The sequence below is a fragment of the Stegostoma tigrinum genome, chromosome 17, assembly GCF_030684315.1.
Source record: "Stegostoma tigrinum isolate sSteTig4 chromosome 17, sSteTig4.hap1, whole genome shotgun sequence".
In the NCBI taxonomy this organism is placed as follows: domain Eukaryota; kingdom Metazoa; phylum Chordata; class Chondrichthyes; order Orectolobiformes; family Stegostomatidae; genus Stegostoma; species Stegostoma tigrinum.
The window spans coordinates 55,055,364-55,077,875 of NC_081370.1; the positions used below are offsets into that span (position 1 = coordinate 55,055,364).

General features: G+C 43.4%; 1 protein-coding gene across 4 annotated transcripts in view; it reads right to left on the reverse strand.

Annotated features, from left to right (window-relative positions):
• Positions 1-22,512, reverse strand: part of ano3 (anoctamin 3) — a 511,995-nt gene that overhangs the window by 12,913 nt on the left and 476,570 nt on the right. For all 4 annotated transcript variants that reach the window (XM_059652166.1, XM_059652167.1, XM_059652165.1 and 1 more), the window contains 2 exons: positions 18,788-18,868; positions 13,212-13,317 (listed from right to left, as the gene is read on the reverse strand). In XM_059652166.1, the coding sequence (XP_059508149.1) occupies positions 13,212-13,317; positions 18,788-18,868 (187 nt within the window). The remainder of the gene's footprint in view (positions 1-13,211; positions 13,318-18,787; positions 18,869-22,512) is intronic.

Here is a 22,512-nt window from a genome sequence, read left to right on the forward strand (position 1 = left end):
TATACTGTGTTAAGAACTCTGACATAAATGTCTAGAATATTTCCTAGATTGGTGATACAGAAAATCAGGAATGATCAATTCCCTCTGTCGACTGCTCTGTTGCTCATATGTGCAGATTGATGTGAACAGCATGTTTTTGATTAGAGCAGAATTAGTGTTGACCCTAACAAGTTGAACAGCCAGGTATAATCAACCATCACTGTGTACCTTTCATACAATTTCAGATCACTTTGTTTGAAGTCCATGTCACAACTCACCGGGCTGTAACTCAAGCCTCACTATTCCGCGTGTCACCACAAAAGTTCAAAGTTTTATAAAGTGTGCAGAGATTCCCTGATTTAACTGCCTTTCAGATTCAAGTTGTAAGAAAGCATGGACTGGGGTGTCTGTCCTTAATATTAATTACTTTGATTACAAATAATTAGATTCTTGGTATATCTAAGCTATTGAGCCATTGTCGTTTAACTCTACTAGTTAAAAACTAATCCGCTCACTCTCGTGCTCGCTCTCTCACAAGGAAACAACAGGGGTGTTGTGGACGAAGGGAAAACTGGGAAAGCAGCTCAATTGTCTCTGGTTGCTACATCCGCAGAAATGGTTCTTGTGCTGTTCAAAACCATAGACAATAGGTGCCAGAGTGGGCCATCTGGCCCTTCAAGCCAGCACCACCATTCATTATGATCATGGCTGATCATCGACAATCAGTATCCTGTTCCTGCCTTATCCCAATAATCCTTGATTCCACTATCTTTAAGAGCTCTGTCTATCTCTTCCTTGAAACTATCCAGACACTTGGCCTCCACTGCCATCTAGGGCAGAGCATTCCATATATCCACCACTCTCTGGGTGAAGAAGTTTCTCCTCAACTCCATTCTAAATGGCCTACCTCTTTTTAAACTGTGTCCTCTGGTTCTGGACTTCCCCCATCAACAGAAACATGCTTCCTGTCTCCAGAGCATCCAATCCCTTAATAATCTTACATCTCAATCAGATCCCCTCTCATCTGCTAAACTCAAGTGTATACAAGCCCAGTCGCTCCAATCTTTCAACATATGATAGTCCCGCCATTCCGGGAATTGACCTTGTGAACCTACGCTGCACTCCCTCAATAGCTAGCATGTCCTTCCTCAAATTCGGAGACCAAAACTGCAAACTCCAGGTGCAGTCTCACCAGGGCACTGTATAGCTGCAGAAGGATCTCTTTGCTCCTATACTCAATTCTTCTTGTTATAAGGCCAGCACGCCATTAGCTTTCTTCAGTGACTGATGTACCTGCATGCTTGCTTTCATTGAGTGATGCACAAGAACACCCAGATCTTGTTGAACTTCCCCTTTACCTAATTTCTATCCATTTAGATAGTAGATAATAAAATGTGAGGCTGAATGAACACAGCAGGCCCAGCAGCACCTCAGGAGCACAAAAGCTGATGTTTCGGGCCTAGACCCTTCATCAGAGAGGGGGATGGGGTGAGGATTCTGGAATAAGTAGGGGGGGGGGTGGAGAGGAGAGTATAGGGAGGGGATAGGTCAGTCCAGGGAAGACGGACAGGTCAAGGAGGTGGGATGAGGTTAGTAGGTAGGAGAAGTAGGTGCGGCTTGGGGTGGGAGGAAGGGATGGGTGAGAGGAAGAACAGGTTAGGGAGGCAGAGACAGGTTGGACTGGTTTTGGGATGCAGTGGGGGGAGGAGAGATTTTGAAGCTGGTGAAGTCCACATTGATACCATTGGGCTGCAGGGTTCCCAAGCAGAATATGGGATGCAGTTCCTGCAGCCTTCAGGTGGCATCATTGTGGCACTGCAGGAGGCCCATGATGGACATGTCATCTGAAGAATGGGAGGGGGAAGTGGAAATGGTTTGCGACTGGGAGGTGCAGTTGTTTATTGTGAACTGAGCAGAGGTGTTCTGCAAAGCGGTCCCCAAGCCTCTGCTTGGTTTCCCCGATGTAGAGGAAGCCACACCAGGTACAATGGATACAGTATACCACATTGGCAGATGTGCAGGTGAACATCTGCTTAATATGGAAAGTCATCTTGGGGCCTGGGATAGGTGTAGGGGCAAGTGTAGCATTTCATGCGGTTGCAGGGGAAGGTGCTGGGTGTGGTGGGGTTGGAGGGCAGTGTGGAGCGAACAAGGGAGTCATGGAGAGAGTGGTCTCTCCGGAAAGCAGACAAGGGTGGGGATGGAAAAATGTCTTGGGTGGTGGGTTCGGATTGTAGATGGCGGAAGTGTCGGAGGATGATGTGTTGTATCTGGAGGTTGGTGGGGTGGTGTGTGAGAACGAGGGGGATCCTCTTTGGGCGGTTGTGGCGGGGGTGGGGTGTGAGGGATGTGTTGCGGGAGATGCGGTCAAGGGTGTTCTCGACCACTGGGGGCAAAGTTGCGGTCCTTGAAGAACTTGGACATCTGGGATGTGCAGGAATGGAATGCCTCATCGTGGGAGCAGATGTGGCGGAGGTGGAGGAATTGGGAATAGGGGATGGAATTTTTGCAGGAGGATGGGTGGGAGGAGGTGTATTCTAGGTAGCTGTTGGAGCCGGTGGGCCTGAAATGGACATCAGTTACAAGCTCCCCTTCCTTCACACCCCCCACCCCCACCACATCCCAAAATCAGCCCAGTTTGTCCCCTTCTCCGCCCCCTCCCCCACTGCACCACACAACCAGCCCAGGTCTTCCCCTCTACCCACTGCATCCCAAAACCAGTCCAGCCTGTCTCTGCCTCCCTAACCTGTTCTTCCCCTCACCCATCCCTTCCTCCCAACCTAAGCCGCACTTCCATCTCCTACCTACTAACCTCATCCCACCTCCTTGACCTGTCCGTCTTCCCTGGACTGACCTATCCCCTCCCTACCTCCCCACCTATACTCTCCTCTCCACCTATCTTCTTTTCTCTCCCCCTCTTTTTGGTCCACCTCCCCCTCTCACCCATTTATTCCAGAGCCCTCACCCCATCCCCCTCTCTGATGAAGGGTCCAGGCCCAAAACGTCAGCTTTTGTGCTCCTTAGATGCTGCTGGGCCTGCTGTATTCATGCAGCCTCACATTTTATTATCTTGGATTCTCCAGCATCTGCAGTTCCCATTATCACTGATTCATTTAGATAGTAATCTGCCTTCCTGTTCTTGCCACCAAAGTGGATAACCACACATTTATCCACATTAAACTGCATCTGCCATGCATCCGTCCACTCATCTAGCCTGTCCAAGTCACCCTGTATTCTCATAACATCTTCCTCACATTTCACCCTGCCACCCAGCTTTGTCATCAGCAAATTTGCTAATATTACTTTTAATGTCTTCATCTATATCATTAATGTATATTGTAAATAGCTGTGGTCTCAGCACCGAACCTTGTGGAATGCCACTGGTCACTGCCTGCCATTCTGAAAGGGACCTGTTTATCACTCCTCTCTGCTTCCTGTCAGCCAGCCAATTTTTTTCAATCCAAGCCAGTATTTTTCCCCAATACCATGTGCCCTAACTTTGCTCACTCTGCTTCTTGGTCTTATTTTGTCTTACATCTAAATACCACACTTAGTTAAAGTGTAAACAGTGTTTCCCATGAGTACCAGGTTACATGCTTTGAAAACATACAGCCATCTTTTGTTTACAAACCAAACATCGAGAGGACATAGACATTCTTTTGCCCCTCACGGAGACAGAGGCCAGAACTTTTTTAATATTGGGGCAGATCACAGAATCCCGACAGCATGGAAGCGGGCCATTCAGCCCATTTAAAAAAACCCTCTGAAAACCATTCCATATCCCTACCCTAACCTTGAATTTCCCACGGCTTAGTAATCAGCCAAGACAAATATACCAAAAAGGTAAATAAAACTTTTCAGATAGAAACAGTATTCGCTAAGTTAATACCAATATAAAAGCATGAATGAAAATACTAATTAACAAATTTAAAAATGTTATCTTCTTTGTTACATCAAATCATTAAGGAAGACTTCTAAAGGTGCAGTGTGTGGGTGTTTGCAGAGATGGAACAGTGAAATAAAACATCAGCCTCAGTTAAGTGTTGCTTTTAATCTTTATGTTAAAAATAACTGGCTCATAATCCAGCAAAATACCGAGGGAAGGAATACACTGAGCAAAAATCAGGTTTTACCTTCTTTGTTAACAATCATATTTCACTTGTGCATTGATTTTTTCCAAATGTTTAATCACTCTTAATGTAAATACATAAGCCTAGGGGATTTCTGTGAAATCCTCTTCTACAACCAATAGCTACTCAGAAGCATTAACAGAGCACCTATTATCTACTCAACTTAAGCATCTAAATGCAAAACCCAAACATCGAGTTTTGCCTAAGCCAGGTGCTTGGCTTTCAGATATTTATAAGTATTTGTACCTTTTTTAAGAAAGAGGAAAGGTCTGCACAAAAGTCAACTGGGGTCATTCAAAAAGATGGTTCAACACTATCTTTTCAATAGCAACTTGCACTCCGTGATAAATGCCGGCATCACAGGAAAACAGGCTTGTTAAAAAAAATCTAAAAGTGCTGCAGAAACTCAGCAGGTCTGGCTTCAATTTTGAAGAGAAACAGATTTGAGTTTCTCTCTCCACAGATACTGCCAGACCTACTGAGCTTTCCTATCACATTTTTAGATTTTATTTTTGATCTTCAGCATCCGCAGAAGTTTGCTTTTACTATGACAGATAAGAAGTCTTTATTTCTCACTAATTGATTCATATCCTTTATACATATTGAATTATTTCAATTAGCGCACGTTCCCTTGAGGAAAATTTGATGCTACCAACATATCAGTGAAGAATATAATGATAGTGGATCAGATGAAACAGAGATTGAGGAAATATTTAGAAACTCGGTACTGCTGAACGTAGAAAAGTCATCTGGTCCAGACAAGATACATCTTACCATTTTAATAAGGGAAATAAGGTTGGAGAATAAGTGAGTTCAGAAGGTCTGACCATGACTTTTGTTGCAAAAGTTACAAATCCCTTCAAAATAAGGGAGAAGACTGTTACAAAATAATTGCAGGTCCAATATTGGGAAACATTTAGGGAAATGAGTCTGATTTTAATTTGGATGGGTTTAGAATGAATTAGAATCTCACCCAATAATCTGAGACACTATTAATTTGAATTTGGAAAAGTATGGGTTAAATGAAAATCAGCACAAATTTGTTAAGGGCAATTAAATTGGCAAGTGTGCAGAATAGATTTGCAATGGTGGTACCAGGACTGGAGATCTTATTTATAAGGAGGGGCTGGATAGGCTGAGACTTTTTTCACTGGACTGCAGGAGGTTGAGGGGGTGATCATATAGAGGTTTATAAAATCATGAGGGACATAGCTAAGGTGAATAGCCAAGGTGTTTTCCCTGTGGTGGAGGAGTTTAAATTTTAAGGGGTATATTATCAAGGTTGGAGGAGAAAGATTTAAAAGGGATCTGCAGGACAACCTTTTCACACAGGATGGGTCAAATGTGGAATGAATTGCCAGAGGAAGTGGTAGATGTACATACGGTAACAACTTTTATAACATATTTGGACAGGTACATAAATAGGAAAGATTTAGAGGAATATGGGCCAAACGCAGGCAAATGAGACTAGTTTGCAAAACTTGGTTGGCATGGGTGCGTTGAACTGAAGGATCTATTCCATGCTGTATGATTCTATGGTGACAAGTTCCACTGGACAGGGTTGAGTAGTACAGTTAATGGTACATATGGACTTTAAAAGACTCTTGTTATATTATCTGAGAAAACTAAAGCCAGGGCAGACACAAAACTCAACAAGACAAAAAGCCTAGACTAGTGGCCGAATGTTGTTTCAGGCTGGATACAGGAACACAGTAGTGTTACTCAAAGTTTCTAATAGGAAGAACAACTGTTGTCTGCTCTGGGTAGATCCTTGAGTATAAGCGAGGGAAAGAGATTTACTGAAGTGTCCACACCTGTGTCTTTGTTACTGGGCTGGCTGCCAATATGAAAAGGGCTGGATCCGCAAATCCTCTCTGCACTCAACACTAATTACCTTTGCATTCTGACTGGCTCCTTACCTTTCGATGTTTGGTTAAGTTGGAGCCAATTTTATTGCAAGTTTCAGAAACTGCAGCTTTTTGGCTTGAACACACTTTCAGATTTTAGTTAGTGTCCAATGTACAGGTTTAATTATTTTCATCTCTAAGGGTCGGCTAGGCTGGGTGAGGTGGAGAAAGATTTGGGGAGGTAGGGGTGGGGAAAAAAGTGAGGGGTCTTCTCTCTCCCCTCCCCTCTAAATGCCCAATCGCTTCCACCACCCGCCGCCCGCGCCCCCCCCCCCCCCCCCCCCCCCCAGCCCCAGACCGTCCTCATGGGCCTGGAAAACAAACTGGACCAGAGGGAATAGAACAGACAGGGCACTGGGTTAGTGAGGTGACAGACCTGGAATAAAGGAGGTTGTGACAGGGAAGTGAATGATGGTGGGGGAGTTAGAGACAGAATAGTGGGAATGTTGGGAGGAAGGGTTTTAACTAATATCTTTCCTTTCCCATACCTCCTAACTCTAAGTATTATGCCTCACCCTGTCCACTGGAACCCTTCAACAATTGGTCTGTCCCCTCCCCTTTCAAGTCTGCATGTATTATGTGCATTGTGGACTTTAACACATGATGCCACACTATACAAGGCCTGAAGCCGCACGTCTGTTGTCATTTGAATGCATTTGCACAGTCACCCTAAAGTTCCATATCAATAATCACCAAAGTTGGATACAAATTAAGGAATTGGTTATAGGAAGCTTTCTTAATATGTCTTTAGAAGTCAGAATGACCAGATTAGCTAGGAGCTCATTGAATGGTACAGCAGACTTGATGGGCTGAATGACCTGTTCTGCCTCTGTCTCATGGTGGTTGTTTTGTTAATTCATTTGTGGGACAAAGGCATCGCAGGTTAGGCTGGCTTTTGTTGCCCAAACCTAGTTGCCCTTGAGAAGGTGGTAGTGAGCTGCCTTCTTGAAGTAACTGCAGTCCACAATGATCTTATATTGGGGCTACAGGAAAAGACTACATGAATGGGATGAATGGTTTAGCTGTAATGAAGATCTGGCACTGTCTTGATGGAGCAAGTGGCCTTTATTTGCACTTTATCATTCCATTGGTTCTCCATGGAAGTGGACACTATAGCTTGAAGAACTGGATCACCGCATAAAAGTTGAGCACAGTATATGGCTTGGAGCGTTGATCTGGGAGCTGTCAACATAGATTTTTGCCTCAAAAATCTGGACAAAGGGAAGACAGTCTGTTGAATCATTTTTCAGTCAACAAATTAGTTGGGCTGACCTGAATAACAAAGAAAATATCCTGTTCTAGCACCAATCCCATGACAGGTGCAAGCTGTTGTGGGCTGAGTACAGATGATCTTGATGTTAATAGTTAACTGTCCCTAATTGCTCATGCTTTGTCACTCTACTCACCTTCCCAGCCAGCGCTCTGTTGGAACTCTGCTCCCTGTTGGCTATTAACAAATTATCAATGAACAAATCTTTATCTCCCCATTCACATAATTGCCAATGCCACTCACTTCACACCCAAGCCTGGCATTTAAAAACACGTTGTGTTGAGGGGGTGGCCACGTAGTAAAACAGATCATGCTGCACCCAGCAACATACAGGCTTGGCACAACGCAATGTTTCTGCAAAATGCGTGTGCACCAAGGCATCTCAGCGATCTTCAAAAGATGGTGCGACAAACTTAACGAAGAAAAATCAGAGGAAAGGTAGTGAACACAGCATAATGGTAATGTCAGCGAACTAGTAATCCAGAGCCCCATGCTCTGTGGACATGGGTTTGAATCAATCCGTATAAGATTGTGAAATCTGAATTTGATTTAAGAAAAAAACCTGTTTGGCCAAATGGTGACCACGGCAGATTTTTCCATTGCTGTAAAAACACGTGATTCACTCATGTACTTCAGGGGAGAAAGTTTGCCATGCTTACCTGGTCTGGCAAACATGTGACCTGAGACTTACAAAAATATGGTTGACACTTGGGCAATTACAGATGGTCAAATAAATACTGGTCTGGCCAGCAATGACACATCCTGTGAAGATATATTTTTAAAAGTCCAGATGAACATTGAATCACATCTGTTTTATATTTTATCCCTACTTCTCTTCCTATCTATCTCTCTAAGTAGTCATTGTTTGCTTTCAAAACTGAAATTAAAACCATATCAAGTTAGAATAACACTGTAGCTAAGATGGCATTAAGCTGCAATATTGCAAACTTTCCACTCCTCCTAGTGCACGTGACAATTAAGCTTATTCTCTTTCTAATGAAAGAAATGTCATGCTCTTGGTTCTTTCCATTTGTTGTCCCTTACTTTTACTCAACAACCTTGTATTATGCAGGGCAGCACCATGGCTCAGTGCCAGGGGCCTCAGTTCAATTCCACCCTCAGGTGACTGTGTGGTGTTTGCTTATTCTCCCCATGCCTGCGTGGGTTTCCTACTGATCTCCAGATTCCTCCCAGAGTCCAAAGATGTGCAGGCTAGATGGATTAGCCATACTAAATTGCCTGTAATGTTCAGGGGTGTGTAGATTAGGTGGTTACAGGAGGGTGGGTTTGGGTGGGATGCTCCAAGGTTCAATGTGGACTTGTTGGGCCAAAGGGCCTGTTTCCACACTGCAGGGATTCTATGATTCTAGGAACCAAAGACAGCTTAACACTATCAAGGTGTTTCCTTTGGAACCAGGAATTACATGCTCAGTTGACAAATAGTAAATCTCAACAGGAACACTTTATTGACAATGCTCACATCTCTACAGCCTGTTCTACACTCTTGTGACCTGACTAGTCCTCTTGAAGGGGCAGCACCCTCAACTACATACATGACATTTAGGGTAAGTTTACCTAGTCCAAGGTCAGGGTTTTGGAGAAGTGAAGACATCCACCTCAAGCCGCACTCCGATTTCCTACCTACTAATCTCATCCCACCCCCTTGACTTGTCCATTGTCCCTGGACTGACCTATCCTGTACCTACCACCCCACCTACACTCACCTCTACTGGCTCCATAAACCCCTCTTAACTTGTCTGTCTCCTCTATCCATCTTCAGTCCACCTCCCCCTCTCCCCCTATTTTTCAGAACCCTCTACCCCCTTCCCCCTCTTGTGATGATGGATCTAGGCCAAAAACATCAGCTTTTCTGCCCCTAAGATGCTGCATGGCCTGTTGTGTTCATCCAGCTCTACACAGTATGTGCAGTTCCTATTATCTCTGAAGCAAGATTGAATGGATGTCTTTAATTACAATTTTGCAGAACATATCATTAAATTTTGTTTTAATATTTAATTGAAATGTGAGTTACTGAGAAAGAAAAGGCATCAAAATATGTTCACAAAAAACGAACTTGCTGAAAAAAAGATTTTGCCGAAACTTACTGACCTAGACTTAACAGGAAATTTTACAAGGGGAAAATAACAATTGTTACATGGAAGAAGACAGCTAATGGGCTGATTCTGATTGCTAGGCATTGCCATGGTGAATGCAACTATTCATGATTGGCAGTTCACAGCCAGGCCTGGTTTAAAATTTAAACCAGGCAGATTGACTCTAAGTCTCTACAATAGTCTGAGAAATAAAATTGAATTGTTGTGACCTAATAAAATCAACTTACTGATGGAAGAAAGGTAGGGTGAGGAATGAGTCTGAATATTTGCATATAATAGAAATATTCACAGGTACCCCATAACAAAGTCAGGAACATTAACTTTCTGTAAGTATCCAAAGAATAATGTTTATAACTCCTGGAATTTTACTTGCATGTAGGACTATTTATGCCATCAAATGGCTATTTTCAATCCTTAATTTGCCCTCAGTTGGTCACAATGACCCCTCTTCCTTTATACTAATAAAAGGCAAGATTGGGAAGGGTGTAACAAATGGCCAATTTGATGTTACCCAACATACATCATTGCCAACAGTTAATATTATCCCTACCAATGTGTTTCTCCACAGTTTTGCCATTTGTGGCTAAAGTGTTTTCATTGGTAAGATTAAAGGCACCCAGACCATATGGCCCATGTTGACTTTATGCTCACAGTCTTACACATTAATTATACAAGCAGTATATTGTCCAATTCTATCTTGTATAGAGGGGATTTTGACAGGCAGGATCTACAGGCATTTGAAGAGGCAAGGGTTGATTAGAGGTAGTCAGGATGGCCTTTTGCATGGAAAATCATGTCTCTCAAATTTGAGGTTTTTTCACAGGGTGACTAAAAGTAGATGGGGGCAATGCGATAGACATTGTCTATAGTGCACTTTAGCAAGGCCTTTGACAAGGTACCATGTGGTAGGTTATTGAGTAAGATTGAATCTCACGATCCAAAAAGTGAGGCAAGTGGATACAAAATTGGCTTGACGGTAGACAGTGGTGGCCGATGGCTATTTTTCAGACTGGAAGCCTGTAACCAGGGGTGTGCCACAGGGCTCAGTGTTGGGTCCACTAATTCTTCACTTATATAAATGATTTGGATGAGTATTTAGGAGATATGGTTAGTAAACTTGTGGATGATGCCAAGATTGGTATACTGAAGTGAAGAAGGTTATCTGGGAATGTAGTGAATTACCAATTAACTAGGCCAGTAAGCTGAGGAATGACTGATGTTTAATTTGGATAAATGCAAGGTGTTACATTTTGGTAAGGCAAACCAGGGCAGGACTTACCCAGTTGATGGTAGGTTCCTAGGGAATGTTATGGGGTGGGGGGGGGGGGGGAACAGAGGTACAGGTTCACAGCTCCTTGAAAATGGAGTCACAGGTTGACAGGGTGGTGAAGAGGCTTTTGGCATGCTTGCTTTCATTGACTACGGGAGATGCAATGTCTTGTTGCAGCTATACAAAATGTTGGTGAGGCCACATTTGGAGTACTATGTGCTGTTCTCATTACACTACTACAGAGTGCAGAAAAAAAATTATTAACCAAAAAGAGGGCAGTAAAGATTCACTAGGATGCTACCTGGGCTGGAAGGTTTGAGTTGTAAGGAAATGTTGGATAAGCTGGGACTTTTTCCCTGGAACACAGGAGACTGAGAGGTGGCCTTATAGGGGTCTAAAAAAAATCATGAAAGGTATAGAGAAAGTAAATAGCGGGCAGTGTTTCTCCCATGGTAGAGGAGTCTAAAACGAGAGGGCATGGATTTAAACTGAGAGGAGAGAGAATAAAGGGTCCAGAGGTGCAACTTTTGCATTGACGGTGGTGACTGTCTGGAACGGTCTGCCAGAATTATTGGTGGAAACGAGTACAATTTTTGTTTTGTCATTTTTAGAAACATTTAGTCAGGCGCATGATGGGATAGATATGGAAAGATATGGACTCAACACAGGCAAATGGAACGAGATTAATTGTGAAAACCGGTTGGAATGGGAAGGTTGGGCTGAAGGGCCTGTCTTCATGCTGTTGACCTCTACAACTCTATCTCTGGTGCCCATTACATGGAGCTGTACCGCAGGAGAGGTGGAAATGCCTGGAGCACCCGAACCTTGCTGCTAGCCCCAGCCAGAAGCAGGTTTTCACATCCTGCCTCTCCAACAATATGATGGGGCAGACTGTACAGAACGGGAAGTTGGCGCTCCTCTTCTTCAGGGAGTGCCTGGAGGAGCAGGTGGCCAGGTGTATGGGAACAGTGGCTACCCTTTCTTTGCTATTTTTACAGGCAGAACCTAAATGCTGGGCAAAGTGGTCAGTATGTAACTGTAAAAATGCCCCTGAGTTTGTCACTTCAACATTGTTGGCCGGAGAAGACAGCAGTCTTTCTCCAGTTTGCTACAGTGCACCAGTCAAGCTGAAACAACAGCATCTCACTTCACACTTGGGGAACATGCAGCCTCTAGGACTCCATATCGACTTCAATAATTGTAAGGCCTGAACATCTTAATCCAGGTCCATCACCTACCTCCACACCATACAATGACATGGACTGCTTTTAGCATAGTCAGCCCATTTTCACCTGCTTATGATTACCATTGTCAGCTTTTCTTCCTCCCTAGCATACTTTCAACAATGCCCTTTGTCTGCCTATCTTACTTTCATCTCTCTGGGCCCTGGCTCCAGCTATTGACCTACTCCTTTCCCCCCACCCCATCATAGCATATATTACCCTTTTTCCTAACTACTATCAATTCGTGAAGGGTCACTGCATTCAAACCATTTACCTCTGTTTCTCTCTATACTGTTGCTGCTAGACCTGCTGAGTCTCTCCAGCAATTCCTGTTTTCTGCACCTGTGGTTCTTTGCTTTATTTCAGCATGTTGATGGGTCTCTTTTTGTTTATTCACTCGTGGGAATGTGGGCATCACTGGATGGCCAACTACCCATCCATAGCTGCTTTTGACCTGATGAGCTTGCTAGGCCATTCCACATGCAAGTTGAGTCCAGCACACTTCTATGGCTCAGATATGGGCCCAACCAGGTGAAGGTGACTAATATCCTTCTCTGAAGGATATTAATGAGCCAGGAGTGCTTGCCTAGCAATCGTTTTGTGATCATCAGGAAGTTGTTAATTTTTGAATATAAATTCTAGCATCTGCCATGGTGGGATTCGAACCCGGGTTCCCCCAGTACAATAGCTGAGTTTCCAGAGTAATTGTCTCGTGATTATACTACTAGGCCGTTGCCTTCAACTTGGGTCTGTTAGGCCCTTTGGAAATAAACTTCACTTTTAGTTTCATTCAGGTGAAGTAACTTTTTTCCAAAGGACTGAAAGGGTGATGGTGAGTCCATAAATCTAGAAATATAACTTATCTGAAAAACAGTTGGTCCCAAGGTTTTCGGATACAGGATTGCTGACCCCTGCTGAAAGCTCCTCTTAAATAAGGTCAAACATCACACAACACTAGGTTATAGTGCAACAGGTTTATCTGAAATCACAAACTTTTGAAATTCGGAACCTGGTGTATGTGACTTCTGACCTCGTCAACCCCAATCCAACATCTGCACCTCCACCATCTTAAACAGGCTTAAGTGAGGATACCCTGAGGTAGAGTTTTGAGATCAACGGACACAAAATTCCTTCAGGTCACGCTATAAAGACAACATGTTTTACTCTAATTAGTTTAATATATTTGCTGGACTAGTTTTAGTGCTTCATGTCACAGCTGTCTGTTTAGTTAACATTAATGGTTTACTCATGTTTTGAGGCAGTGAGCTCACAAGCAACATTATTCAATCATGTGAAGATGCAAAATGACATGGCTGACCTCAAACACGATGATGAAAGCCAAACGTGCAGCTAGAACATGCCAGAACTGTAATGTGAACTCATATCGATTGCGATCCCATGGTGGAGCTCTGTAGTCTCTATACCTTGAAGCGAAGAAAATGTTAAAAATCAAACATTACCACTCATGATTATACAATCTATTTGTTCAGCACATACAAGGCTAATGAGAGGGAGTAATAGAGGGAGATCAATATTAGTAAAGAAATGGTGCTGGGAAAATTGGGGTTGAAGGTGGATAAATCCCCAAAACCTCAATCTACTTCCCAGAGCAGTTAAGGAAGTGGTTCTGGAAATAATGGATGCATTGGCAATCATCTTCCAGGTTCTACAGATTCTGGTAGAGTCCCTGCAGACTGGAGGGTAGAAAAATGTCACTCCAATATTCAAAACAGGAGGTAGGGACAAAAGGGGAATTATAGGCCTGTGAGCCAAACATCAGTAGTGGGGTAAATTTTTGAATCCATTATCAAGGACTTTATGATAGGGCACTTAGAAAACTGTGGCAATTTCAAACAGTTAACATGGATTTATGAAGGGGAAATCATGCTTGAAAAACCTGTCGGAATTTAATGAAGATGTAACTAGCAGATTTGATAAGGGGGAGCCAGTTGATGTAGTATATTTGGACTTTCAGAAGGAATTGACAAAGTTCCACAAGAGATTATTGTGCAAGATTAAAGTCCTTGGGTTTGGGGGAAGTGTATTGAGATGGATAGGGAACATAGGCAGAGAGGAAACAAAGGTTAAGAATTAATAGGTCCTTTTCAAATTGGCAGGCAGTAACTAATGGGGTACCACAGGGATCGGTGTTGGGACCCCAGCTATTCTCAATATATATCAATGATTTGGATGGGGGGGGGAATGCAACATATTCAAGTTTGCAGATAATACCAAATTAGGTGGAAGGGTGAACTGTGACGAGGATACAGAGATCTTTCAGCGTGATCTGGACTGGTTGGGTGAATGGATAAATCAATGGCAGATGCAGTATACTTTGGATAAATGTGAGGTTATTCACTTTGGAAGCAAAAACAAGGCAGATTACTACCTGAAAGGCTCTAAATTGAGAGGGGAGTGTGCAGTGGGACCTGGGTGTACTTGTGCACCAGTTGCTGAAGATAAGTGTACAGGTGCAGCAGGTGGCATAGAAGGCAAATGGAATGTTGGCCTTCGTTGCAAGAGGTTTTGAGTATAGGAGCAGGGGCTGTGTTAGTGCAGTTGTATAGGGTCTTGGTGAGACCACACCTGGAATATTATGTGCAATTTTGGTTTCCTTTTCTGAGGAAGGATGTTCTTCAGGTAGTGTAGCGAAGGGTCATCAGGCTGATTCCAGGACCGGCAGGTCTGATATGAGGAGACATTGACTGACTAGGTTAGGATTGTTTTCGCTAGAGTTCAGACAAATTAGGGTGCGGGGGGAGATGGAATCTCATACAGACGTTACAAAATTCTAACAGGACCAGAAAGGGCAGACACAGGGAGGATGTTCTGATGGTGGGTGTGTCCAGAACCAGGGGTCACAGTCTGTGGATTCGGGTTAGGCCATTTAGGATGGAGATGAGGAGACATTTCTTCACTCAAAGAGGTGAACCTGTGGAATTCATTAGTGCAGGAAGTAGTTGATGCTAAAACATTGAATGTATTCAAGAGATAACTAGATATTGCCCTTGGGGCGAATGGATGAAAGGTTATGGGGAGAAAGTAGGATTAGGCTATTGACTTGGACGATCAGCTGTGATCATGAAGAGTGGCGGAGTAGGATTGAAGGGTCGAATGGCCTCCTCTGCTCCGGCTCCTTTTCTTCAATGTTTTTTGTGTTAATATCTTTTACTTTGGATTCAAGAATGCCTTTATTGGCTCCAGTATTCAAATCCTGATTTACACCTAATTACAGATTGCTCGGCCTGTGTTTCTTTTGAAGTTAGGATTCTGATCCTATTGATAGATTAGAAAATGGAACATCAGTGTAATTATGGAAGGATAGCTTGGGCTTTGCTGCTGCAATGATGGTAAATCTGTCATACTGTCATTTCAATCACTAAATTGACACTTTATTCATTGCATAAAATCCAGTTAAATGTTAAGTGGTGCCCCATTTATGGTGGCTGGTGACTTCAACCAGGCCAACCTCAAGATGGCACTGCAAAAGTACCACCAACACCTCTGCCATCAGGGGACTGAACATCCTGGGTCACTGCTACATAACCATCAAAGACACCTATTGCTCCATTCCCTGGCCACACTTTGGAAACTGAGGCTGTTACGCTGTGTTCCAGCTTAGTAGCAGAAGCTGAAGTGGGAGGATCCTTCACAGAAAGAAATACAATGCTGGTCCTAGAAGAATACGCCACCACCATCAGGGACTTCATTAGAAAATGCGCGGAAGACTGTGTACCAAAGAAGTCATTCCAGGTGCTCCCCAGCCATAAACCTTGGATGAACCAGGAATCCACTCCCTACTGAAGACCAGATGTGCAGCATTCAATTCAAAACACTCAGACCAATAGAGGATATCCAGATATGATCTCTGCATAGCCCTCTGGGATGCTGAGGCAGTACCAGACCACATTAGAGGCCCAAAACAACCATACAGACACCTGCTGGTGGCAAGTCCTATATGACATTACGGGATACAAAATGAAGCAGAGCAAGATTGTGGACGAAGACACAACTCTCCCTGATGTGCTCAATGCTTTCTATGCTCGGTTGGAGCAGAATGCCACAATCTCACCTGTCCCAATAGCCCCGGATGGATTTGTTCCCTCCATCACTGCTGCAGACATTAGGTCAGTCTTCCCGGGATTGAATCCAGGGAAAGCATTGGGCCTGGTCGGAGTGCACAGCTGGGGACTAAGATCCAGCTGGCAGAGATATTCACTGACATCTTCAACCTCTCCTTACAAACCAAAGCTCCTACACTCTTCAAGAAAACCACCATCATCCCAGCATGAAAGAAAGCACATGCAACATGCCTAAATAACATCGCTTCAAGGCGCTGATGATGGCCAACATCTGCTTGAGCCTTCCAGCCTGCATCAATACCCCACAATTTGCCTACCAATGAAACCGGTTCACAGCAGATGCCATAATCCCTTTGCCCTGCACTCATCCCTGGAACACCTAGACAACAAGGACACCTATGGTGAACTCCTACTCATTGATTATAGCTCCGCCTTCCACACCATTCTCCCCTCCAGACTAATCTCCAAACTGAGTCCTGGGACACAGCTCCGCCCTCTGCATCTGGAACGTCAGCTTCCTGACACACAGACTGCAATGAGTGTAAATAGGTAACTGCACCTCCTCCACAATAACACTTTAACACTGAAGCCGAGCAAGGATACCTGCTCCCTGTAGATCCGCGCCTGTGTAGCCAAATTCCCAATGAATGCCATCTAAAAGTTTGACACCATGGTAGGGCTGATAACAAACAACGATGTGTTGGAACATAGAAATGAGCTAGAGGCTTTGGTGATGTGGTGCAATGATAAAAGCCTCTCCCTCAATGTCGGATAAACAAAAGGAGGACAACTCATCTACATCAACAGAGCTGAGGTTGAGGGTGGAGAGTGTGAAGTTCCTAGGAGTGACACTAACCAGTGGCCTGTCCTGGACCTGCCATACAGATGTGACAGTCATGTAGGCACCTCAACGCTTCTTCCTCAGGTGGCTCAGGAAATTTGGCATGTCCATAAGGCCCCAATCCAATTTCTACAGATGCACCATAGAAAACATAATGTCCAGCTGCATAAAGGCCTGGTATGGCAGCTGCTCTGACCAGGCCTGCAAGAAACTCCAGAAGGTGGTGTGCACAGCCCAACCATCACAGAAGTCAACCTTTCATCCATGGACAACAGGGTGTAGAGCTGGATGAACACAGCAGGCCAAGCAGCATCAGAGGAGCAGGAAGGCTGACGTTTTGGGCCTAGACCCTTCTCCTCCCATCCATTGACTTCATTTCCATGTCAGCAGATCATGTAAATGGTGGCCAACATCAAAGACTATTGCACCCTGGTAATGACCTCCTGCAACCTCTTCTGTTAGGCAGAAGAAATAGAAGATCGATCACATGCACCAACAGGTTGAAGAATAGCTTATTCCCTGTCATGATTAGCCTGATGAATGGACTCTCTAACTTCAAATAATGTTGATCTTGCTCCCATGCAGTGTAACCTGTATGCCTCACTGTTTGTTTGATCACCCTATGACCTGTATGTCCTTGCTTACTATGATCTGCCTGAACTGTGCCCACAATGAATCTTCTCACTCTCTATTTAGGCACATGCAACTACAATAAATCAAATCAAAGCCTTTGTTGACTGATGTGCAACTTTCAATGCTGTGTTAAATCCACTTTTACTTTTTGAAAAGCCACCTTGATCTGAAAATTGTAACTTTTTATGAATGCAGAATCTCATTCTTTTTGAAGAACAGTTAAGCATTGTATGATTGTCTTTCAGCTCCTCCTTTAATTCTCTATACGTTCCAATTCTACTTTCTCCATCTGAAGGTTATAAAGAAATGTGGGCTATTTTCCAGGCCTTTCACATCCAGCGTGGCTGTCTGAGAATTCTCCAATCTGGCTGAACTGCCTTCCCAAATTCAAAGCCATTTCGAACAGAATAGGTAAAATCTATACTCTGAAGTCTGGAATCTTTGTGACCAGCTAATCATCCAGGTCAGGGGCAAATTGTTCACGATCACAAGACAGACTATTATGTTTAAAAATTCTCAATTTTGATAATAGGTGGGAGCTGGGAGAACCTTTTTTAGTTCATTCAGAGGATGAATGTGTCTCTGACTAGGACAACATTTATTGCCCAGAGGGCAGTCGAGAGTCAACCACATTGCTGTGGGTCTACAGTCACATGTAGCCAGACTAGGTCAGGATGGCAGTTTCCTACCCTTTAAAGGAGATTCGTGGATCTGATGGGCTTTTCCAACAATCAGCAATGGATTCATGGTCATTATTAGACTCTAACTTTTTCAAATTCCGCTGTGCTGGGATTCATACCCAGGTGCCCCAAACATTACCTATGTCTCTGGATTAACAGTCCAAGCAATAATACAATGAGGCAATTGCCTCCCTGAACGATGTGAATGATGGGAATAAATCTGTCCCATTTCAGTGCAAATCAGTCCCTTCTGAACTAAGACAATCTTTCTGTACAGTAACCTGTATGGAGAGTACCATCATCAGAGTTCAGGGGTGCAGTGGATTCTGCAAAGCATAGTCCAGTGGATACAGTCCTCAAGCTGAACCTGTGGGCAGAGTTGCATCCCTGTTAGCTTGGTCAGAGTGCTGGGTTGAGAGGTCTGTGACAGCTAGTTTTAATTTCATTCACACTATTTCTGATTTATGATCTGTGACAGAGGACCAGCAGCAAATCATTGGTGATGGTCAAGCAAGCTAAGTAATTGAGCCATTGTTATGTGATCCTTCAGTAGCTTGTCACTGATTACATGTTGGGTGCTACTTATTAGCTGTATTGAGGTGTGGGTAGTTCAGGGTTAACACGGCAATCTCCTTTTCTTTATCTGAATTACATTCACCTGCAGTAGCCTTTATCTGCTGTGCCAAAGTCACTCATGTTGAAGAAGGACAGACTGCCGTTTACATAGCCTCTCAAGCATCTGCAAGAAAATTTGAAGATGTCAGATATCTGTTTAAATAAAAAAAATACCAATTATACTACACATGAGCCTGCAATCAGTCCACAGGCTTCAAATCCCAGAGGGATTTACTCAGATCTCAATGTGCTTCTCTATTACCTGGCCAGTTTAATAAACAAGATTGGAATACATATATTTTTGAAATCTTAGCCCTTGAAAGATTTATATTAAACCATTAATTTTTCTGAACACATGTTTTCCTAATCTGCACATTTCCTTCTGAAAATAGTGTGGAATATCCTGGCTCCATCTATTTGCTTCTCTGACAATTTCAGTTAATATATATTACATATTAGGTGAAGATACATTTGTAAGGTTGGGAGTGTTTCAGACCTGGGGGAAATATATAGCTACATCTGTACTGAGCAAAGGTTGGATCACGTTCATTTCAGAAAAGGTTAGTGCAATATCCACGTTCTCTAAAATGAAAGAAATTGCAGCAGCTTCACAAGAATGGCTCCACAAATGAGGAACTCCAACTGTGTTGACAGATTGGTGAAGCTCTGACTATTTTTCTTGAAGAAAGGCTGAGAGGAAATTTAATTGAAAATCATGAAAGGTCTGGCCAGAGTAGATTTTGGAGAAACTGACACCATTGCTAGAAGAGATCTATGAGGTAACTGGCAGAAGAAACAATGAATCAAAGATTTGTTAAAACATGGAAAGAGGCCATTCAGCCCATCTTGTTACCACCAGCTCTCTGGATCAAAGTGATTGTTCGTTCATTCATTCTCCTGCCCGTTCCCTGTAAACCTGCATGCTCTCTCCCTTTTCAGGTTGCAATCTAATTTCTTTCTAAATGCTTCCATTGAGCCTGTCTCCACCATACTCTTAGCCAGGCAGTGAATTCCAGCTGCTAAGCTCTTGTTGCATGTTTTACTCAGATCACTTCTGACAATGAATTTGAACCTGTTCTTGATCCTTTCACAACTGAGAATGCTTTTGCCCCATCAGAATTTGTCCAGGCTCCACAATCCTTCCAACGAAGACAGTGCCAACTACCTGCACAGTTGAAGTCCTTCACCTCTGGAAGCAATCTTATGAATCTTTTCTTTACTCTCCCAATGCCTTGACATCTTACCAAAAGTGCGGTCCTGTCGTGAAGTTAATTCAGAACTCAACTGGACTCCCCACACTAACAGAGTGGCTACAAGAGCAGCCTCAAGCAAGGAATTACATGGCGAGTAACTCCCCTCCTGACTCCTCAAAATTGGTGCTCCATCTTCAAGACACAAGTCAGGAATGTGATGGAATACTCCGGACTTGCCTGGATGAGTGCAGCGCCAACCACACTCGAAACATGACATCATCCAGGACAAAGCAACCTACTTGACTGGCAATACATCGAGAACAATCCACTTCCTCCACCTCCGATGCTCAGTAACAGCAGTGTGTACTATCTATAAGATGCGCTGCAGCAATTCACCAAAAAGTCTCAGACAGCACCTTCCGATCCCACGACCACTTCCATCTAGAAGAATAATGGCAGCAGATATATGGGAACACCAGCACCTCCAAGTTCCCCTCCAATCCACTCACCATCCTGTCTTGGAAATATATCACCGTTCCTTCGCTGTCACTGAGTCAAAATTCTGGAATTCCCTCCTGAATAGCATTGTGGGTCAACCTATAGCAGGTGGACTGCAGCGGTTCAAGAAAGCAGCTCACCACCACCTTCTCAAGGGCAACTAGGGATAGGCAAGAAATGTTGGCCAGCCAGCGATGGCCACATCCCACAAATGAATAGTTTCTTTTTCTATTAGCCCATAAGAAGTATCAGTGGGCCTGAAATGTTTCTTTTTCTCTCGCTCTCTCTCTCTCGCTCTCTCTCTCTCGCTCTCTCTCTCTCACTCTTTCTCTCTCCACAAATGCTGCTGAGATTCTTCAACAGTTTCTGTTTTTGTTTGAGTCAACCATGTTGTCTGCTGATAGTACACACATGTGGGTCAGACCAATAAAGATGTCAGATTTCCTTTCCTAAAGGAAAATAGTGAACCAGATTGCTTTTTTCACAATAAGTGAAGATCGTTTAAGCTTTCAGTTCCAGACTTTATTGAGTGAATTTAAATTCTACCAACTTACCACGGTGGGATTTAGATCCATGTCTCCAGATCATCGGCTGGGGTTGCTAGTCCAGTGACATTAACTCTTGGAAGTGGAATCTCAGGTGGATAGGATAGTGAAGAAGGCATTTGATACACATCTTCTTATTGGTCAGTGCATTGTGGAGAGGAGTTGGGAGGTCATGTTGCGGCTGTACAGGACATTGGTTAGGCCACTTTTGGGGTTTTGCTTGCAGTTTTGGTCTCCCTGCTATAGGAAGGATGTTATGAAACTTGAAAGGGCTCCGAAAAGATTTACAAGGATGTTGCCAAGAATGGAGGGTTTGAGGGAGAGGCGGAATAGGCTGGGAACATTTTCCCTGTAGTGTTGGAGGCTGAGAGTGACCTTTAAGAGATGTTTATAAAATCATGAGGGGCATGGATAGGCTGAACAGCCAAGATCTCTTCCCTGGGGTTGGGAAGTTCAAAACTAGAGGGCACAGGTTTAAGGTGAGAGGGGAAGGATTTAAAAGGGACCTAAATGTCAACTTTTTCATGCAGAGGAAGATGGGTATATACAATGAACTGTCAGAAGAAGTGGTGGAGGCTGATACAATTACAACATTTAAAAGGCATCTGGATAGGTATATGACTAGGAAAGGAAAGAGGGATATGGGCCAAATGCTAGTAGATAGGACTAGATTAATTTAGAATATCTGGTCGGCATGGACGAGTTGGGCCGAAGGGCTTGTTTCCATGCTGTACAGCTCTAGGACTCTAGAACACCAGAGACCAATCAACATTTTTTTAAACACTGTTAATTCTAAAATGTGCTTTTCCTAAAAAAGAAATCAATGCTGACAGTAAAAAAAAACTTCAGTGCAGTCTAGCAAAGTGAGATCCTTGGAAACTTGCATCTTTAGAAAGTTAGCAAAATTTCAAAGGAAGAGTGAGATGGCAGGAAGAGATAATGAGGAGCTGACTAGCTTGCCTTTCTCAATAGGAAAACAACACTGGTAGATACTGCTTGTTTTGCTCTTCAAAGAATATCCAAAAAATGGTTAAAAGTTTGCTATGCAATCCTTGATCAATACTACCCCACATCACCCTTTCTTTCCATCACACCTTCTTATTCCTTTTCAATTTTTCTTGAACACCTTGTGTGCGGGTATATTCGATAGCCAGCCTTGTCCTTCTCTAAAACCATGTCTCTATTATCATCATAACATCACATTTGCGCTGGGCAATCTGCAACTGCAATTCTCTAATCTTATTCACAGGCAGACCCTGGGCTGTGAACAGTTTCATTCTGGAGTCTATTTTGTTTTTATTCATTCACAGGATGAGCTAGGCCAGCATTTATTGCCCATTTCAGAGGGGCAGTAAAGAGTAAACCACATTGTCGTGGACCTGGAATCATATTTAGGACACATCAAATAAGGATGACAGTTTCCTTCTCTAAAGGGTAATAGTGAACCAAATGGGTGTTTTTCTTGACAATCAACAATGGTTCCATGGTCAACATTAGACTCTTAATTCCAGATTTTTTTTATTGAATTCAAA